Below are 19,285 nucleotides of genomic sequence, written 5' to 3'. Positions count from 1 at the left end.
CTTCAAGATGTTTATACAAAAAAAACATCACCCAAGGTTAAGTCTCATCAAATGTAATTGTATTATGAATAGTTAATTCGTCAAACTTGTCATTTTTTCCCCTCTGCTTTCGTTTTCCTACATCCAGTGGGATCTGAGAATGGCGAAGAAGCAATTGAAAGTGGCGCTACCTTCCTTTTTAAAATGCTTTACGCCAAGGACTGTATTGGTCGTGATGAAACTCAAGCCATTAAGCAGGTCTTTGGACCTTTTCCCTCGTCCTCTGCCACTGCAGCCTGTGATGCCGCCAGTCGGATTGTTTCATATTTTACCGAAGAACAGCTTGCTACTCTTCTGCAAAGTTCTGAAGAGTTAAACAGTGACCCAAAGCTGTCCTTTGGCAGAAATATTGCATTTTCTTTTGACATGCACGATTTGGACAACTTTGAAGAATTGCTTTTAAACGGTGAAATGGATGACCAGAAAGTCATTAGCCTGGATTATGAGAAGATTTTTAATAACCAGTTTGAACATTATCCAAATAACTGTGGTGAAACGTCTGACGCAAGGTCTTCTGGGAAAATTGATGATACTTTCCTGTGGTGTGAAGTTGGGAAGTATCTGAATGATTCCCTGCAAGGAAATACTCCAGGCCCAACAATGGAACACCTTTGCTGTACTTTGTATGAGATGCTTGCCTCCCATAAAAGTGGTGATGAGCTTCAGAATGAGGTAGGGGTGCACTTAATGTTCTTTTCTGTTGTCAACATAACAAGCATAAATCGTTCAAATCTAAAGTTGGAATCAAAGCTATTTGTACATTAGAGTTTCTTTCTCCCCACAATTAGCCTCTGCAAAAACCTTTGCACATATTCGCTCAAAGCGAAAATAGCATGAAGGTGATCTTGGTGGCTAGCATATCAGGCAGCTTTGGAGGATTGTATCAGATTTGTTCCTCTTTTTTTTTTTTTTTTTTTGTTCCTTTGTTTTGAATGCAAAATGAAGCGGCATTTTGAACCAATGGAAAATGGTAATGTGATGCATTGATATGAGAAAAATAATTTCACACCAAACTTGATCTTGAGTTTGTTATTCCTATCGTGTATTTCCTTTAGCTGATTGCATAAGAAAATGCAGTCTTGGATTTAATTATCACACAGTTGTTCTGCAGAAACTTTATGTGCTGTCGATTGACTGCTGCCCATACTTAGAAGAACCTTGAAAGCTGGGTGGGTAAAGCAATGACCTGAAAGGAAAATTGACTAATCTTCATTGCATGTGAAGCACTGGTTCTTAGAACAGCAGGGATGCAATCCATTCCAACTATGAACTTGGGATCTAGAGTTAAGTGGACTCAGAGTTTGGGTTGAGAGCATGTCAAGGTACTATGAGGCTTACTGAATAGTGTAGATTGGATCTAATTATTAAATTTATTATATTTGCTGATTATAAAACCAAAACCTAAATAGTTGAATACAAATAGTCCTCAACTTACAATAGTTCATTTAGTGACCATTCAAAAAGTCACTGAAAAAAGTGACTTAAGACTGTTTTTCACACTTATGACTATTTTTCACCCTTATAACTATTGCAGCATCCCCATTGTCATGTGATCAGATGGTTGCAGTGTCCCAGGGTCATGTGATCAGCTTTAGTGACCTCCTCCTGACAAGCAAAGTCAATGGGCAAGCTTTACAACCATGTTGCTAACTTAACAAAAGCAGTAATTCACTTAACAACCATGGCAAGAAAAGTTGTAAAATGGGGCAAGATCACTTAACAAATGCTTCACTTAGCAGCATACATTTTGAGGTTACAAATTGCATGGTTGTAACTCGAGGACTACCTGTATAAAATGCATTGTGAACTAAATGGAGAATGTAAAGCAGATTTACAGATGTGGGATCACTCTTGGCTTTTCAATGACATGTCAAGAGCTACTTTCAAAGTAGGCCAGAACAAAGTCATTAGTAGGATCGCTCAATTTCTTCAACTTTCTCTTCACAAACTGGAAGATTTTTTGGAAGGAGGAATTGGTGGCGAAGCACTGTTATTTATATCTTGCCTGCCTGCTAGATATTCAATAAGGCCACTTACCAACAGTAATAAAATACATTATAAAAAAAAAAAAATAACCAGTTAAAAATAATTCTATTTACATATCAATTTAAATGCCAAAAATCTGTCTGCAAATAATTATATTATGTTGGCTACTTTGTGTTGTGAAAATGTTTTCCCATGATAAAATGAGAAGTAGGATAAGTTTCCCTTTAACTTTATTTTCTGGCTCAATTAATACTATCTGTAGAAGCTTGTATTTGTGTATTATTTCATTTCTTATTGTGTAAAAGACTTGAATGTCCTATGAGAGATCACAGCACCCTGGCAAAAATATATCTAAATTATGTAGGTGACTGTTAGGTTCAATATCCTGTTTTTTTTGTTGTTTTGGGGAAATCAATCCTTTTTCTCAACTACAGATATGTTACTCTAGCACCCTCTGCTGGAACTGTGTGATAAATCGATACAAATTCTGCTTGCAAAAGAAGGAAAAAAAGTATTTTCAAATATCTTTTAGTTTGAACTACCAGATGCAAGGTCTCAAAATACCTTTTTATCACCTCCCTCCCTCCCTCCCTGCATGTTGATGTTGAGGTTCCTGTTGAATTTCTTAGACAAAGTACAATATCTGAATTCGGATTTTGGTTTTGTTGTAAAAATCCTTGGACTAAAATATTCATACAACTGGACTGGTTTGCATGCAGCTGTCACTGATTTGATGTTTTTGTGTTAGGTATTTTATCTGTTGTACAAGTAATCCTTGACTTATCACCATTCATTTAGTGACCATTTGAAGTTTCAATGTCACTGAAAAAAGTGACTTATAACTGTTTTTCACATTTATGACTACTGTGCCATCCCTGTGATCATGTGATCAAAATTCAGGCAGTTGGCAATTGGCATGTAGTTATGACATTTGCAGTGTCCCAGCGTCATGTTATCACTTTTTGTGATCGGAAAAGCAAAGTTAATGGGGAAATCAGATTCACTTAACAACTGTGTTACCAACTTAACCACCAGGGTGGATAAAAATCGATGATTTTTTTTTAAAAAAATCAAAAAATCGGATTAAAAAAAGTTAAGTTCAATTTTTTAAAATTTAAATTGGATTTTTTTTAATTTTTATCAAATTCATTTTAATAAAATGCTTTTGGAGTAAAAATCTATCTAAAGATAGTTTTCTATTTAAGAGACATTAATAAATTAGTTTATTCAGCATGAAATGGAGCTTAGTTATGTAGCGTGAGGCTGTATATTCTGCAATATTGGGACTGTTGGTGAGTCAACAGCAGGTCAGAGGAGGAGCTGCTGTGGGACAGAGATGACAGTTGCTCTTTAAAAATTATGATTTAAATCTTGATTTAAATTGCCTTGATTTAAATCAAATCTACTCTTAAAAACTGCAGCGATTCACTGAATAACTGTAGCAAGAAAGGTCATAAAATGGGGCAAAACTCACTTAACAACTTTCTTTGAGAAATGCCAGTATTTAGTTTAAATCAGTGGTGGGTTGCTACCGGTTGGCCCCGGTTCAGGCGAATGATAGTAGCAGTGGTGGGAGGCTCCACCCATCCACCCGGACATCATCAAATACCTCTGTGCGAGTGAACCAGTAGCAAAGGTAACTTTATTTTGAACAGTGATTTATAACATCTTTAAAAATGATGTATCAGTGGGCAACTGTAAAGCCTCAAATGTGGGTGTGCTTGCTATCCCCATTTCTGCTTATCAGGAGGAGAAATTAACACATTTTCGTTATTCCACTTGCAATCTTGTTAACATGAACTAGGAATCCTAGGTAAAAATTATTTAAGCAATTTGCTAAAACATGGTTACTTCAAGAAGCAGATTATAAATTATCAGGTTATCTTTCATTCAGACCTGTGTGGGATAGAAATAGTCATGCTTCTGAATAATCTCTGACAAGGACTGGATGAGAGATGTGCATCTGTCCTTGCCCTACTTGACTTCTACAGCTTTCAGTACCATAAACCTCGAAAATCTTCTGAATAAACTCAGAAGATTGGAGGTGGGTGGCATGGTGCTGTGCTACTTCCCCTCCTTTCTCTGGGATCAATTCCAGGTAATTGGGGAGGAGAGATCTTGCTCTCAGCACCTGCTCTGTGGGGTACCACACAGGTTTTGGTACTCTAACCCACCCTGTTTATCTGAGGCCACTGGATTAGCTCCTCCTCCACCATGGGATGAGATATAATTGGTATGCTGATGATATTCAATTATACATTTCTGCCCCTTATGAATTATGTGATGCTGCAAATGTCTTATCCTTGTGCTGCTGTGAGTGTCTGGATGGGGTACAGCAGAATTCAGTTGAACCCTGGAAACACTGAGTAGCTTTGGATTTTGGTGCCTTCTATTTTAGATCCATGCCATCTTTTGTGCCGGAACGGGGTTATATAGCCTCAGGTAAACCTGGTACACTATCTTGGGGGTCTTCCTGTACTCATGACTCTTACTCAAAGGCCAAGTGGCGCTCATGGCTCGGAGGGCTTTTGAACAGCTTCCTATTATGTGCCGATTGCAGCTCTTCCTAGATCAGGGGACTCTGCTCAATTTCACTCATGCCCTAGTCACTTTTTGTATACATTTCTGTAATATGCTCTACGTGGGGATGCCTTGGAAGCTTCTGCTGATGCAAAAATGCACCAGTGGGCAGGCATTTATGTGTGCCCCTAGAACAGTACACATTATACCACTGCTCTGTCAGCTGCCTTGGTTTCTGGTTTGCTTCCAGGTCCAATTCAAGTGTTGTTTTTGACCTTTTAAAGCCCTCCATAGCATGGGGCCTGGTTATCTGCTGCTTTCTCATCACATCTGCTCACCCCATCCAGTCTGGCAAAGAAGGCATGTTGTGGGTCCTGTCTTCCAGGAGATTACATTTTGCAGGTCTCGTGAGTTGGGTCTTCTATGCTATGGCACCCCCTTGTGGAATCTTGTCCCTCCCCAAAGAGAGATTAGATAAAAGGTGGCTACATTATGACATTTGGATCCCTGGGGACATTTTGCAGTGACTCCCTTACTATAGTTAGTATCATCAACCGTGGTGGCGCAGTGGTTAGAATGCAACACTGCAGGCTACTTCTGCTGATTTGTCAACTGCCAGCAGTTCGGCATTTCGAGTCTCACCAGCTCAAGGTTGACTCAGCCTTCTCTCCTGCCAAGGTCTGTAAAATGAGGACCCAGATTGTTAGGTACAATATGCTGATTCTGTAAACCTGCTTAGAGAGGGCTGTAAAGCACTGTGAAGCGGTATGTAAGTCTTAAGTGCTATTGTTATCCTCTTCTGTTTTGTGTGCCTTTTTATAGTTATTTTTTAATTGTGACTATGTTTTTTTTTTAATTAAGAATGATATGCCACCCAGAATCAATTTCATGTGAGACGGGCAGCTACGCAAATATGTTAAACAAATAAAGTTTGTTGAACAAATTAGTATATGAGAGAAGCCAAGAATTAGGAAAAAGGAAATGAATTATAATTTCTTCCTGCCCTTAGTCACGAGGGAAGAATAAAGAGCTGGATTTTGAGTATTCCACAGTAGTTTACAGAAGTTCATGCCAATACAGCATGGCTATAAATGGTACGTTACTTTTAAATGTGAGCCAGACCACTGCAACATGTAATCTGACATATAATATGACAGTGCCTTGATTTGGAAAATTGAATTGCTACTCTGTGGTTGAACCAAGCTGATTTGATCCCTTCATTCTGCTAGAAAGGGCCTCATGCTTTTAAGCCAGTTTTAGCATTCAGATCAAAGCAGCATAGCCCCATTTCAATATTAACATGCTCTTTGAAGCTCCCAACAGCTGTAGTTCAATGCTGGATTTAAAAGTATTGATGTGCCTCATCTTACCTTTTCCATTTATATTCTTTAATTAACTTTTTCTGCAACACTACACAGTCCAGGAACTCAAACTAATTGCCTTTGGCATTGGTGGGACCATCTTATTCAATAAACCTTCAAAGTGTATTATTTTAAATTGAGAGACTACAGTAACCCTTATAAAATCCATCCCTGAAAGAAAAGGCAATCCAGTGCCCTCAAAGTATTTGGGGGGCTTTTTAAAAATCTTTTGCTGCTGGCTTCATCAGCAGAAGCTGCTGTACATTGAAATACAAATTATTTGGAAGGACCCAGTTTGTATAGTTGCACTTTTTTTTTTACAGCATTAACCCACAGACTGTTTTTCATTCCTTGTTTGGGTATAATTCTCAAGTGGTAGAGGTAGTCCTAGAGTTACAACAGTTCATTTAATGACTGTTCAAAGTTACAACGGCACTGAAAAAAGTTATGATCATTTTTCACAGTTATGACCTTTCTAGCATCCCCACGATCATGTGATCAAAATTCAGATGTTTGGCAACTTACTCATATTTATGATGGCTGCAGTGTCCTGGGGTCATGTGATTGCGTCTTGCGATCTTTTGACCAGCAAAGTCAATGGGGAAATTCAGATTCACTTAACAACTGAGGCAAGAAAGGACATAAAATGGGCCAAAATTCACTTAACAAATGTCTCATTTAACAACAGAAATTTGGGGCTCAATTGGGGTTGTATGTCGAGGACTATCTGTATTATGCACACTCACTTTGGATTGCAGCTATTTCTTCATGTTTTCCAATAATGCTGTTTGGTGATACATTCTAAAATCTCTTATTGCGATGATTTTCATTTAGTTTTCTGTTTGCTCAGTTGTTTTCATTAGCAATTCCCATGTCCTCCTCTATGTACATTATACTAAGAATCCATATAGCAGGATCCATCCATCCTGGGACACGTATATTCGCCTTCATTTGTGAGTCCATATAGCAATTAAAATTTTGAATTTGGACTTTGATGGAGGGTTGTGGTTCATTTGAGTACAGAACTAAACTACATCCAGATTTTACTAACAGATGCAGAATTTTCTTCTGCCCATCTCTGTACTGGGAGATGAGTAACTGTTTGTCCTTTAGAAAGTGGGAATTTCAAGAGTTTATATAAGATGCTTTCCTTTCAACCTAAATGTCACTTCTGAGTGTTTTAAAAATGGGGACCTAGACAGTAAGGACTGATATTCTTTTGAACACTTTCCTGGCTTACCAAATGATTTTTTTATTTTAAAAAAACAAGCAAGCAAAAGACACCAGCATCATATATAATTCCAAAAGGTTTCAAGAAATGTGTCATACAAAAATAAATGAACCTTGTTGTTAAAGGTCTCTTTTAAAAGGGAAATAAAAAGCACTTCTCGTCACAACTTTTCCTGTACTCTTTATCAAACACAAAATGCGTATGAAATCTAGCATGTGCTTTTGTTTACAGTAGCAGGAAAACGGGGTCTTAATTGTTGCAAACCAGATGCTTCCAAATCTTCCATACTAGTCCACCCATGTTCCCTGCTGGCACATTTGTCTCTAATGGCATCCAAGACTTTGCTTTTTCGTATTAGCTGTTGCCCTTTCCCTCTCCCTTTAGATGCATCAACATCCAAATCTGCCAGATGCCTTCCAGCTGCTGCTTTTCTTTGCTGAAATAGGACCAAAGTTTGCTTTCAGCGCTCTTCCATTGCAGCTGCTTCTTTCCTAACATACACAGTGCTTGTAAACTGCTATGTAATCAATTGGCTTCTTTTGAAATGGGGAAGGGCTCTGGCAAAGCTCTGTCTAAAACCCGATCTTGTAAAACCAATGTAATAATAGTAATTATTACTATTACTAAATACTACTATTACTAATAAAATAAACTAATTTGACTCACATTTTTTATTACATGGTATTGGGCTTTTATCTTTGTAAGCTGCCTTTGTAAGTCACTGAGAGTGAATTTAGGCAGCCCCATAAATTTTCCTCATAAATAAATCTTGTCCATATAATCTGATGACACTTGAGTTCTCATGCTTATTCAGGACCAATTAAATTGGAGCTGATCCATTTACCAGGGTGGATAAAAATCAATGATTTTTTTAAAAAAAAATCAAAAAAATTGGATTTTTTAAAATTTAAATCGGATTTTTTAAAATTTAAATCGGATTTTTTAAAATTTAAATCGGATTTTTTTGATTTTTATCGAATTTATTTTAATAAAAAACTTTTGGGGTAAAAATCTATTGTAAAATAGTTTTCTATTTAAGATACATAAATAATTTAGTTTATTCAGCATGAAATGGAGCTTAGTTATGTAGCATGAGGCTGTATATTCTGCAACACTGGGACTATCGGTGAGTCAACAGTGGGTAAAAGAAGTAGCAGAGATGACAGTTGCTCTTTAAAATTTATGATTTAAATCGAGTTGATTTAAATCAAGCCTTTTTACTAGTGATTTAAATCATGATTTAAATTGTGATTTAAATCAACTCGATTTAAATCAAATCCACCCTGCCATTTACTGCTACATATTTAGTACAGTATTTAAACTGAAATTGGTAGCAACTCACACAGCTCAGCATAGTTGCCGTTATTCATAAAACTGCAATTAACTGCAATTTATTGTTGAGACGCATTTGGATTGGAAACAGTTTTCTTAATGCCTGTTGTATCTTTTTTGGCTTCTTTATCAATGCATGTGTTATAAAGACCTAATTATCTAAACAGGGGCACATTTTCCTTGATGGTCTCAAGCAGTTCAATGTCAAACAATGCTATAAGTACAGGATTGTTCATTTAGAAATAAACAGTGCATTTTTTAATGTATGAAATGGGCCAATTCGGATGGCCAACTTTAAGTACACAAGGGGGAAATTGCAGCCTAGAATTCTGGCCTAGGATGTTACTAAGGAATTCAGATGTATTATTTACAGCTGCTAGGTTTAAGCATCTGTCTATAGCCAAGGATAGAAACCTTGTGCTACATATTGGTGAAAACAAGCATGTGCTTTTTGGTCTAGACCAGTGATGGCTAACCTTTTTGCCATCGCATGCCAGGAGAGGGGGGGGGCTGGGGAGGGTTGCGCACGCAGGTGCCCATGCGCATGAGTGTGCAACCCCCTTCCCCCTCCCCCCCCGCTCCTGGCACATGATGGCCTGGTAGGCCCGTTTTTCTTTCTTACCTGGTTCCAGATCCTCTCTGTGTATCTGGGAAGGGCGAAAACAGCCTTTCCCACTCCCTTGGAGGTCCTACGGAGGCTGAAAGGGCCCATTTCCCAACTCTCGGTGGAACAGGAAATGACATTTTTTGCTGTTCCCAGCCTCCAGAACCTCTTTAGGAGTCTGTAGGAGCCTCTCTAGGAGTCTGTAGGAGCCTCTCTAGGAGTCTCTGGAGGCTGGGGACAGGAAAAAACGTCACTTCCTGTCCCACCAGGAGTTGGGAAATGGGCCCTTTCAGCCTCCGTAGGGCCTCCAAGGGGGTGGGAAAGGCTGTTTTCACCCTTCCCAGATACACAGAGAGGATCTGGAGCCAGGTAAGAAAGAAAAATGGGCCTTCCCCACCCCGCCCCCCAGGCCCTCCCCAGGCAGGAAACAGCCTGTTTCCCTACTTCTGGTGGGCTCAGAAGCCCCGAAAATCAGCTGGCCGGTGCACGCATGCGCCCCAGAGCTGAGCTGGCATGCCCACTAATATGGCTCCGCGTGCCACCTGTGGCACACGTGCCATAGGTTCGCCATCACGGGTCTAGACCTTTTCTGTGGCATCTTCATCTTGTCAACAAATTTCCTCCTCCAACTGTGCCAAACATAAACTTTGTTTTGTATGATGTACTAATCAGATTCAATCGACTAATTTCCTCTAGTTATATAACAGTAATTAAGAGTCAAGATTTCCAAAATCTTAACATTTTGCCAGAAGAAATGAAAATGACTATATTTACAAAGACACAGATCCAAAATCTTTCAAGTACAGTTTGTATTATTTTAAATTATCATTTTTTATTTTAATAATATAACTCTATGCCTGTTGGGAAATAGAATTAAAAATCCCCTTACTTTCCAAGCTGTTTTGCCAAGTGGTGTTTTGCCAGATTCTTCATGTAAAAATAAAAACTGATTTAGATCCTTTATATCCCATCCTGTATTCTTATGGAAAATAAACTTCATAAGAGCAAAAGTAAGCAATGTATGACCTTCCAAATGTCCACAGAATAAAGATGCTGTAAGGACCACCAGTTGCTTACCTAGTTTTAATCCAGTTTTCCCCTAATTAATGCTGGAAGTTTTTCTATTGGTACAGTCCTCGACTTACAGCTATTTGTTTAGTGACCAATTGAAGTTACAACAGCATAAAAAAAGTGACTTTTGACCATTTTTCACACTTAAGACCATTATGACAACCCCATGGTCATGTGATTACTATTTGGACACTTGGCAAGTGGCATGTATTTATGACATGCTACCTGCCAATTATATGGAGTCATGTAATCACCTTTTGCGACCTTCTGACAAGTGAAGTCAATGGGGAAGCCAGATTCACTTAACAACTAATTAACTCATTGTTACTAACTTAACTGCAGTGATTTCATCTAACAACTGTGTCAACAAAGGTCAAAACTCAGTCAAACCTGGGGCAAAAGTCACTTAACTATCTAGTTTAGCAATGGAAACGTTGGGCTCAATTGTGGCCATATGTTGAGATCTACCTGTATACAAGAAGTGTAATAATAGTTAAGGTTTTTTTGTAATTATACCATGATTTTGTGATATTGTGATATTCATGGTATTCACTAATCAATATAGTGTCAAGATACAGATATAACTACTAGCAATAGTGTGAAAATTGCCTATTGGACTATTCAAGATATTAGTATGACTTATTGGAGTTAAGTCATGACTTAACATGGTTGATGTTGATGGTTTTCTGACACTTGAAAGAACATTTTGATGGCTTTATATGGAAGAAATGCAAATGAGAATTGAGAGAATTATATATGAACTTTTTAGTATTTCATTGTGATTTTTTTTTTCACGTATACAGAATGTATCAGGTTTGGGAAAATTTATAGATTTGCATACATAAATAGTAACATTCTCCTTTCTTGTGACTACACGTGAATACATTCTTAGCAATGCTATTTAAATATTGTTTTAAATATCACACAAGGACAATTTATGCTTCCTCAGACCAAAAAACCCCAAAAGCCCCCCCCTTTTCTTTTTCTCTTTTAATAATTTTTAAAACATGCAACTACACAAATGGCTTTTCCTAGGAATGCAAAATAAGAGGCTCATTGATATTGGATATTAAGTTTTATCTTGAGTAAAAGCAGATTTCAGCAACTAATTTATATAATACTGTAATGTAATTTCATAAGTGGTTTTTAAAGATTATTAACATACTTTTTTAAACTTACAAAAAATGGAGGAGTTGATTTTGCTGCTGTTTAGAAATTATGAAGTTATGTTATTTGACATTATAGATCTAGTGTTGTGGAAGATGTGGTTGTTTCATTAAGTAGCATGATGGTATTTTGTATAATGGATTTAAATTATGGATTGTGAAGAAAATATCTACAAAGCTTCAGTCAGGGGAAAAAAATCCTGTGTTCTATTTTGAATACTGTATAAAATTACTTGGAGTTTTCAGGGGGATGTTAAGGATCCCTTTAGGCAAGCTTGTCTCCTGATGATTTTATGAATACATTTGTGGAGTTTTGGGGGCAACATATGGCATTACTTTTTGGTGTGTTTTCCAACTTCTTAGACTAGTCTAGTCATCTAGATACCAGTTCGGTTTAGCTTTTTGAGAAAAATGTAGTTTACTCAACTTGCTAAGTGGGACTTTATAAGGTGGCCAATCGTACCTCCTTCACCCAGGACTAGATATTTTCCAACAAAACTAAGTTTCTTTTTTAATGCACTAATATACAGAGAAGATTTGTAATTTTCTATAAATTAATTAATTTTCTGCTGTTCAGCAAGTATGACTGATAGTATGATAATTTAGTTTTTTTTTTTTAATAGCTTGATTCATTTGAATTCATCTCCCAGTGTTCGTAAGAACTGGTGTAAATTTGGACTTCCATGCGTGGATCATGTTTTGAATTGGATTAGGCAATAATTTTTGACAGTGTTGATAGCGGTATCTTTCTGTGTAGTGTATTCATGCTGCTTGATGCTGAAATGAATCTATATATAAGAAATATAATATAAGAAAATATATAAGAAATATAAGAAAATGGGCTCTCTTAATCAGCTTTTGATCCTTTGTAGGTCATCCCCTAATGTCACTAGTAAAATCTTATAGTACCTTCATGTGCATAGATTCCATGTATAATGGCAAATAGAAAAAACACTGAACGTTTTTCAATTGTTGAACATGGTAGCTTCAAATTGTGAATATGCAGACTTTTGTGAATAGATAGCATCAATGAAAATGATAAAATCATATATATTTTATTTCTCTCCCCCCCCTACCCCCAAATGTTCAGTTGTTTGAATTACTAGGACCTGAAGGATTTGAATTAATAGAAAAGCTCCTGCAGAACAGAATTGACATTGTGGAAAGATCTTTCTCTGGGCCAAATGATTACAGACTACAATCTTTACAAGGTAAGTATCAAGTTTACAAAGTTGCATAGTTCAATTCTTTCTGTAAGAAAAATAAATTATTTTATAAATTATAGTGAGACTGATAAAAACAAAAATTTTAAATGCATGGTTTATTTAATCTGTAAAGAGTTTAAAAATCACATCTTTTTGAGATGTATTTTTTTTTAAAAAATAGGTGAACATGATTGTCAATAGTTTGATAGATAGATAGTTTGATTGCATTTTTCGTTGGGAGATGATCCATCAGAATGCTCCAAATATTCCGAGTCTATGATAAAGGAATTTGCCTTCTAGTGTTCCAGAATAATCAGGTTTAAAATACATCACTGTGATATCTCAGTCTGTGTAAAAAAAAAAATCACATTTGTGGGATGGGTAGCTATATAAATTTGATAAATAAGTAATAAAGGGTTGTACTATTGAATATTAGATAACCGATACAAACATCTTCCAGACTAGCAAGCCCTTATACCCAAATTGAATTAAGCATTTAATAGGCCAAATCGAAGCTAGCTCTATTGAAATCTGCAAGAATACTGGAGGAGGAATGAACTTGCAGTGCATTAATTTAAGGTCTTTAATTTTGTTGAGTATTTTATAGAAAGAAGCTTTGTTCTATATATGCTTCCTTTTTCAGGGTTAGATTATATTCTGATGATGGGATCTTCTTGAATCTATTCTATTTTGTACAAGGATATCTGAAATACAACTGATACATCATTTTTTTTTCAAGATTTTAGTCAACTTTAAATACTTCATAAAGTTACTTTTAAGCTTTCATAGTGTTGCTCAGAACCAAGAGTGCAGAGAACAGGAATCTATAAATAACTGAGTGTGTTTCCGTGTTACAGAACAGTGCAGAAAATTTACAGGAGAAAATTCTAAGCCAAATTATGGCTGCCAAGTCACCATTCAGTCTGAACAAGAGAAGCAGCTAATGAAATTATATCGCCGTGAAGAAAAACGAAATGCCAGGCGAGAAAAACGAACTGGGGATGAAGGAGAAATTCTTGTTGATGCAGGAATCTCTTTCGACCCGAAAGAGTTACGGATGCAAAGGTAAGACGTTTCAGTGTAATGCTGTCCTTGATGTTTGCCAAGCATTTAGTTGGCTCTATTGATGAGAAAGTTTCAATTATAAATCGAATTTTAATTAAAGTAAAGGTAGTCCTCGACTTACAACCACAATTGAGCCCAAAATTTCTGTTGCTAAGCGAGACATTAATGTATGGGTGAACCTAGTCAATGCCAAATTGGAAGGGGTTCACAAACATTACTGACCTTTGAAAAAGCTATATGGAGGTAGCAAAACTCTATTTCTGGTTAAAGAAGGAGATATTCTAAAAGGCATGAATGGATGGCTGATTTGAATAATTGCTTGTTAACCCTTTTTTAAAATTAATATTTTGCTCTGCATTCTCCACTCAGAAGATCCATCACACACACACACACACCAGCACCCTCCTTGCACTTGTATGCACACATGCGAACACCAGCATCCACCTTCCCCAGCCTCCCTGTGCTTTTTATAGGCATTAATCCATTATAAACCTAACCCAGCCTTCCTGTGTTTAGACACAGGCAGACACTCACTCATGCCCTCCTTCCCTGGGCCTTTCTGCACTGCCACCCACCCACATACCAGTGGTGGGTTTCAAATTTTTTTACTACCGGTTCTGTGGGCGTGGCTTGGTGGGCGTGGCATGGCTTGGTGGGCTTGGCAGGGGAAGGATACTGTAAAATCTTCATTTCCTTCCGATCAGCTGGGACTCGGGAGGCAGAGAATAGATGGGGGCAGGACCAGTCAGAATTTTTGCTACCGGTTCTCCGAACTACTCAAAATTTCTGCTACCGGTTCTCCAGAACTGGTCAGAATCTGCTGAAACCCACCTCTGTCACATACCCACTAGCACCCTCTTTCCACGGCCACCCTGTGATCGCACTTACCCAACGCCCTCTTTCCTTGGCCTGCCTGCATATTCATGCACCTCTGTCCCCCTCTTTTCTCAGGCCACCCTGCCCTTGCAAACTCACGCACCCTGCACCCGCTTTGTATGGCCTCCCTGGGATCACATGCACCACACCTCCTCCTCCTTTAGCTTATCTGCACTCGTATACACACGTGCCCTGCACCCTCTTTCTTTGGCCTCCTTGGACTTGCACACAGGCATCCCACACTCTCATTCTCTGACTTTTCTGATCTCGGACACCAAGTTCCCCTTTCCTAACTTGTGCATTACCTACGAAGGGCCTCCACCCTATGGCACCTCGGCATTTCTTACCTGGTACCTTTTTCACATTCCACTTAATGACCTGCATATCTTGGGATTGTTCGGTTTGTGATCATTAAGCAATGTGGTTACATAACATCATGTTTTCCAAGCACATCACTTAGCATCAAGAATCCCAGTCCTATTTGCAATCATAACTTGAGTAGTACCTGTATATCTATGCATAATTATATAGCTTTCATTTGACTGAAGGGGACAGGTGAGAATTGTTCCCTGTTTCTGCTTCCCTAAAAGGGGCCATCATGGATGATGTTAATGTGTGCAGACTTCTTTGCTCAAAGAGCGTTTGAAATGTAACACCACTCTGATGTCCGTTATGAAGCTCTCTAACCCTAATGTTGAATTTGATTAGAATTTGTAACAATTTCCATGGTGTCACTGCATTCTGCGTTGAGTTCCTATGTGCTGCAGTTTTGATTGTCACTGGTTTTCCTTTTGTGGTAACAGAGAACAAGCGCTTTTGAACGCTCGCACGATGCCAGTTTTAGGCAGACAGCGAGACATGGAATTTGACAAAATTCATTATCCGCATGTTTATGACTCACAAGCCGAAGCTAGGAAAACATCAGCTTTTATTGGCGGATCAAAGGTATGCCTTTAAAGTTTCCTTCTGAGTAATGACTTTAAGTGAGCTTCCTTAGAATAGTTTAAGATGGTATTTGAAGAGATAATTTTTGTTCCTACTGTTTATCCCCCGCCCCTTGATAGGTGCCTGCATATTTTCTTATGTTGAGAAATGTCAATCACTTAGCCCTAAAGAAATCTTAAAGAATTCATTCCCATTAGTTCCATGAAATGGTTTGGGGGCTTGGGTGACTTTTGCTATATTCAGCTGTTTTTTCCTTGAAATATTGAAATCCTTTTATTGGCAAGAACATATATTAGTGGACCACCCAAGGGGTGAAAGATGTTACTTCAAGTTATAAATTAGATCTGCTCTTGAAGAGAACTGTATTGTTCCTAATGGCTCTCGAGTTACAGAATGTTAGGTATTCTCAGCTGGAACAATGGAAAAATGAATGTATTCATTTGTTACAAATCTCTGGGCCATAGATTTAGAATTTTGCGTTGTATATTAATTTGGAATCTAAAGAAGTCATAACCAGATGGTAAAGCAAGCCAGAATTCCTGATTATTTCATTTTCATTAGAACACAGGGAACATATTCAAACTGTCCTACATTTACCACATTTTTATTTTTCTTTCTTCTGCGTCATTCTTATTTGCTTTCACATTTGCTTTAATCATGCTGTGATATCTATCTGTGTTATAATGCTGATTATAATTAGTTGAATTCAGTTTTGAAGCCAGTTTGCAAACTTAGTTTTATTCATTGGTGCAGATGTTTCTGTATTATGAAGTAATACGAATGACAAGAAAAAAATTCAATAAAAGGAGAGAGACAAAATAGAGAGACCCATTTTATCCAAAAGCTTTGTAGAAGTATTCCTACACTTTGCCAGTCCTTTGTTTTTAAATAAGCTTGCAGCCATCTAGTTCAAATTATTGATTGACCAACTGAAAGATGCCCTCTCTGACCACGTGTACAAATAATTTTGCTGTTGAAGTAAACAGCAAAAAGCATGCAGCCTTATTCTTACCAAAATGTATTTCATTGGATAACCTAATACTGTACAGATTTCTGCAGCTAATGTTCCTCCAGATGTGTTAGGACTGTTATGTCTTGAAATTTCCTGCTGTCATGCCCTTTCTGGGAGTTACAGTCTATCTTACATAGAGGACAGCTAGTCTTAAAAGGGATCTATAATCTACAATAATATGTTAAAACTGTGTGCAATAGAAAGGGAACCATATGTTTTTTTTCTCCCCCTGAAAACAAGCTCATTATTTTCTTGGCTGCTTGCCATGAATTTTCCCAATCCTGAGCAGATAGTGGAAAGACCATCTTAAATAGTCACATTTGCAAGCAGAAACTTGGCTCTAGTTTCAGTAAGTGGAAGATATAATGACATGTATTCAGATTATTGTATTCCAAAACAATTTTCTGATTTCTCTTTTTTTAAAAAAAATAATAATAATAATTTTTACAGTCACTGTAGAATTGGAAACATATCTAACACACCAGAAATATTAAGTGGAGTGAATTAACTTTAATAGAATTCCAAAGATTTGCTTTATCCGTTTTTAGAAACCTTTGCTTGTTTTAGAGTATGTTTAAACTGATACTTAGTTTGCTAACTGTTTAGTTAGCTGTAGTTTGACGCTGCTAACTGAGAAGAAATTGTTCTGTGTCCAATTCATTACTTTAAACTGTTTTTCTTTCCCCTTCCCTTTCTTCTTTTTAATTTTTACAGATGCTTTTGCCAGAAGCTATTGAGAGAGAAAATAATAAAATGTATGAAGAAGTAAAAATACCTCACAGTGAAGCAATGCCAATGGGTTTAGTGGAAAAGCCAGTTTATATAAAGGATTTAGATGAGGTAAGGAGAAATTCTGTTCTGAGGCATTTGTAGAAACTTCAGCCTTTTATTGTTCTACAATATATACATTGGAACAGTATTATGGAGATAAAGTAAAATTACTGTTGTTGTTATTATTCTTATTCAAATTATTTGAATAAGGAGTGATTATATTTCTTTAGTAATATATACATTTTTCTAATTTAAAGATTTTTTTAAAATCATAAATATAAATTTCTTAGAAATAAGATATGTTGTAGATATATCATATCCAAGATGGAAAATATAGGATGAAAATAAACAATGGTTTATTTGTAAATGATTACTAAGCCAAAAGTGACAACACTGAAACACTAAGTTCCTATATGTACAGGTAGTCCTCTACTTACAACCACAATTGACCCTGAAATTTAGATTAAGTGAGAAATTTGTTAAGTGAGTTTCCCCTCCATTTTACGACGTTTCTTGCCACATTTGTTAAGTGAATCATTGCAGTTGTTAAATTATTAACATGGTTGTTAAATGAACCCATTGACTTTGCTTGTCGGAAGTTTGCAAAAGGTGATTGCATGACTCCTGGACATTGCAACTGTCATAAATGCGAATCAGTTGTCAAGCATCCAAATATAAATCACGTGACCATGGGGATGCTACAACAGTTGTGTAAAAAATGGTCATAAGTCACTTTTTTCAAGGACGTTGTAACTTTGAACAGTCACTTAATGAACTGTTGTAAGTCGAGGGCTACCTGTAGTTCTGAATTTTATTCTCTGTGCTGCTTATCATACTGCTATTACACTAGGCAAGAGTATATGTAAATTCCCTTTTGTGCCTGGGAGTGGGGTTGAAGAGGTCATATGTGATCTTTTCACTGTTGGAAATAACACTGAGATTTATTCCTTTTTTCCCAAAGACCTTGACCTGTCCTGTATTCTTAGAAACAGGTAGTTTCATTTTGATGATTGTTCATTCGATGTGTGAAGTTATGATGGTGCTAAATAAGTGGTAGTTATGACTAGCCTTTGAAGTTCCATCCAGTATCATTGTGGTCAAATAACAGAATAACAGAGTTGGGAGGGACCTTAGTCCAACCCCCTGCCCAAGCAGGAAACCCTGTACCGTTTCAGACAAAGTGATCACAATCTGGGAGCTTGGCAATTGACTCACATTTGCAACAATTGCAGCATCTTGTGGACACATGATCACCATTTGCAGCCAGTTTTCCACAAGCAAAATAAATGAAGTCAGCAGGGAAAGTCGCAAGTCACTGTAGTCAGTTGCTTGCACCGTCCCCTCCTGGCAGCAGTCTTCCCCAGCCTGAGGTGCTTGCACCTCACAGCCACCTGTATAACCTCCTCCCTCTGATAGCAGCCATTTACCTGCATGCCACCTTACAGCTCACATGTTACTTGCTTAACAACACAAAATCTCTGCTTAATGATGGTAATAGGCACTAGGGGATTGTTGTCACTAAGTGATGCTGTCATGTAATGTTATGCATCATTGCTGCATCACTCAGTGATGGAAATCCCAGCAATCCCTGATGCTTTTTTTAATATTTATATTTATTTGTAAAATAAAATGTCCTAGGAAGAAATATATGCTATTTTTTTTGAAACCTTGTTCCCTTGGATCACACAGCCTTAAAAATATTCAAAATGCTTCTGCAGTGCTTTCAAGATGTAGTGCCTGATATACCATGTTTCCCCGAAAATAAGATTCTGTCTTACATTTTTTTTGAACCCTGAAATAAGTGTTTGGCTTAGAGGTCTTTGAAAGTATTAACCTAACTTTAGACTATTTTAAATGTGAGAGCAATACTTTTTATAACTAATGCTAAGAACACTTTTTTTCAGCTTGATGCTTCAGATGAGTGGTTGTACAGCTCTCATCATACCCTAGAAGTATATTGTTGTCTTTGAATAACATATACTCTACCTATGAGTAGCTTTACATATTTATCCTATGAATAAATAACACACATTTCTTTTATCCCATTTATAGTACTTATTCAGCAATATGTGCAGTAAAGATTCATGGATTAGAACATTAT

At 37.2% G+C, this 19,285-nt stretch overlaps 1 protein-coding gene across 1 annotated transcript in view; it reads left to right on the top strand.

Annotated features, from left to right (window-relative positions):
• Positions 1 to 19,285, top strand: part of ASCC3 (activating signal cointegrator 1 complex subunit 3) — a 211,215-nt gene that overhangs the window by 8,626 nt on the left and 183,304 nt on the right. The window contains exons 4-8 of the mRNA XM_060689118.2: positions 128 to 711; positions 12,401 to 12,521; positions 13,373 to 13,580; positions 15,260 to 15,401; positions 17,128 to 17,253. Of these exons, the coding sequence (XP_060545101.2) occupies positions 128 to 711; positions 12,401 to 12,521; positions 13,373 to 13,580; positions 15,260 to 15,401; positions 17,128 to 17,253 (1,181 nt within the window). The remainder of the gene's footprint in view (positions 1 to 127; positions 712 to 12,400; positions 12,522 to 13,372; positions 13,581 to 15,259; positions 15,402 to 17,127; positions 17,254 to 19,285) is intronic.

This window comes from Pantherophis guttatus, chromosome 1, assembly GCF_059756535.1.
Source record: "Pantherophis guttatus breed Tessera chromosome 1, ASM5975653v1, whole genome shotgun sequence".
Classification (NCBI taxonomy): Eukaryota; Metazoa; Chordata; class Lepidosauria; order Squamata; family Colubridae; genus Pantherophis; species Pantherophis guttatus.
This window is presented reverse-complemented; position numbering and strand designations above follow the sequence as displayed.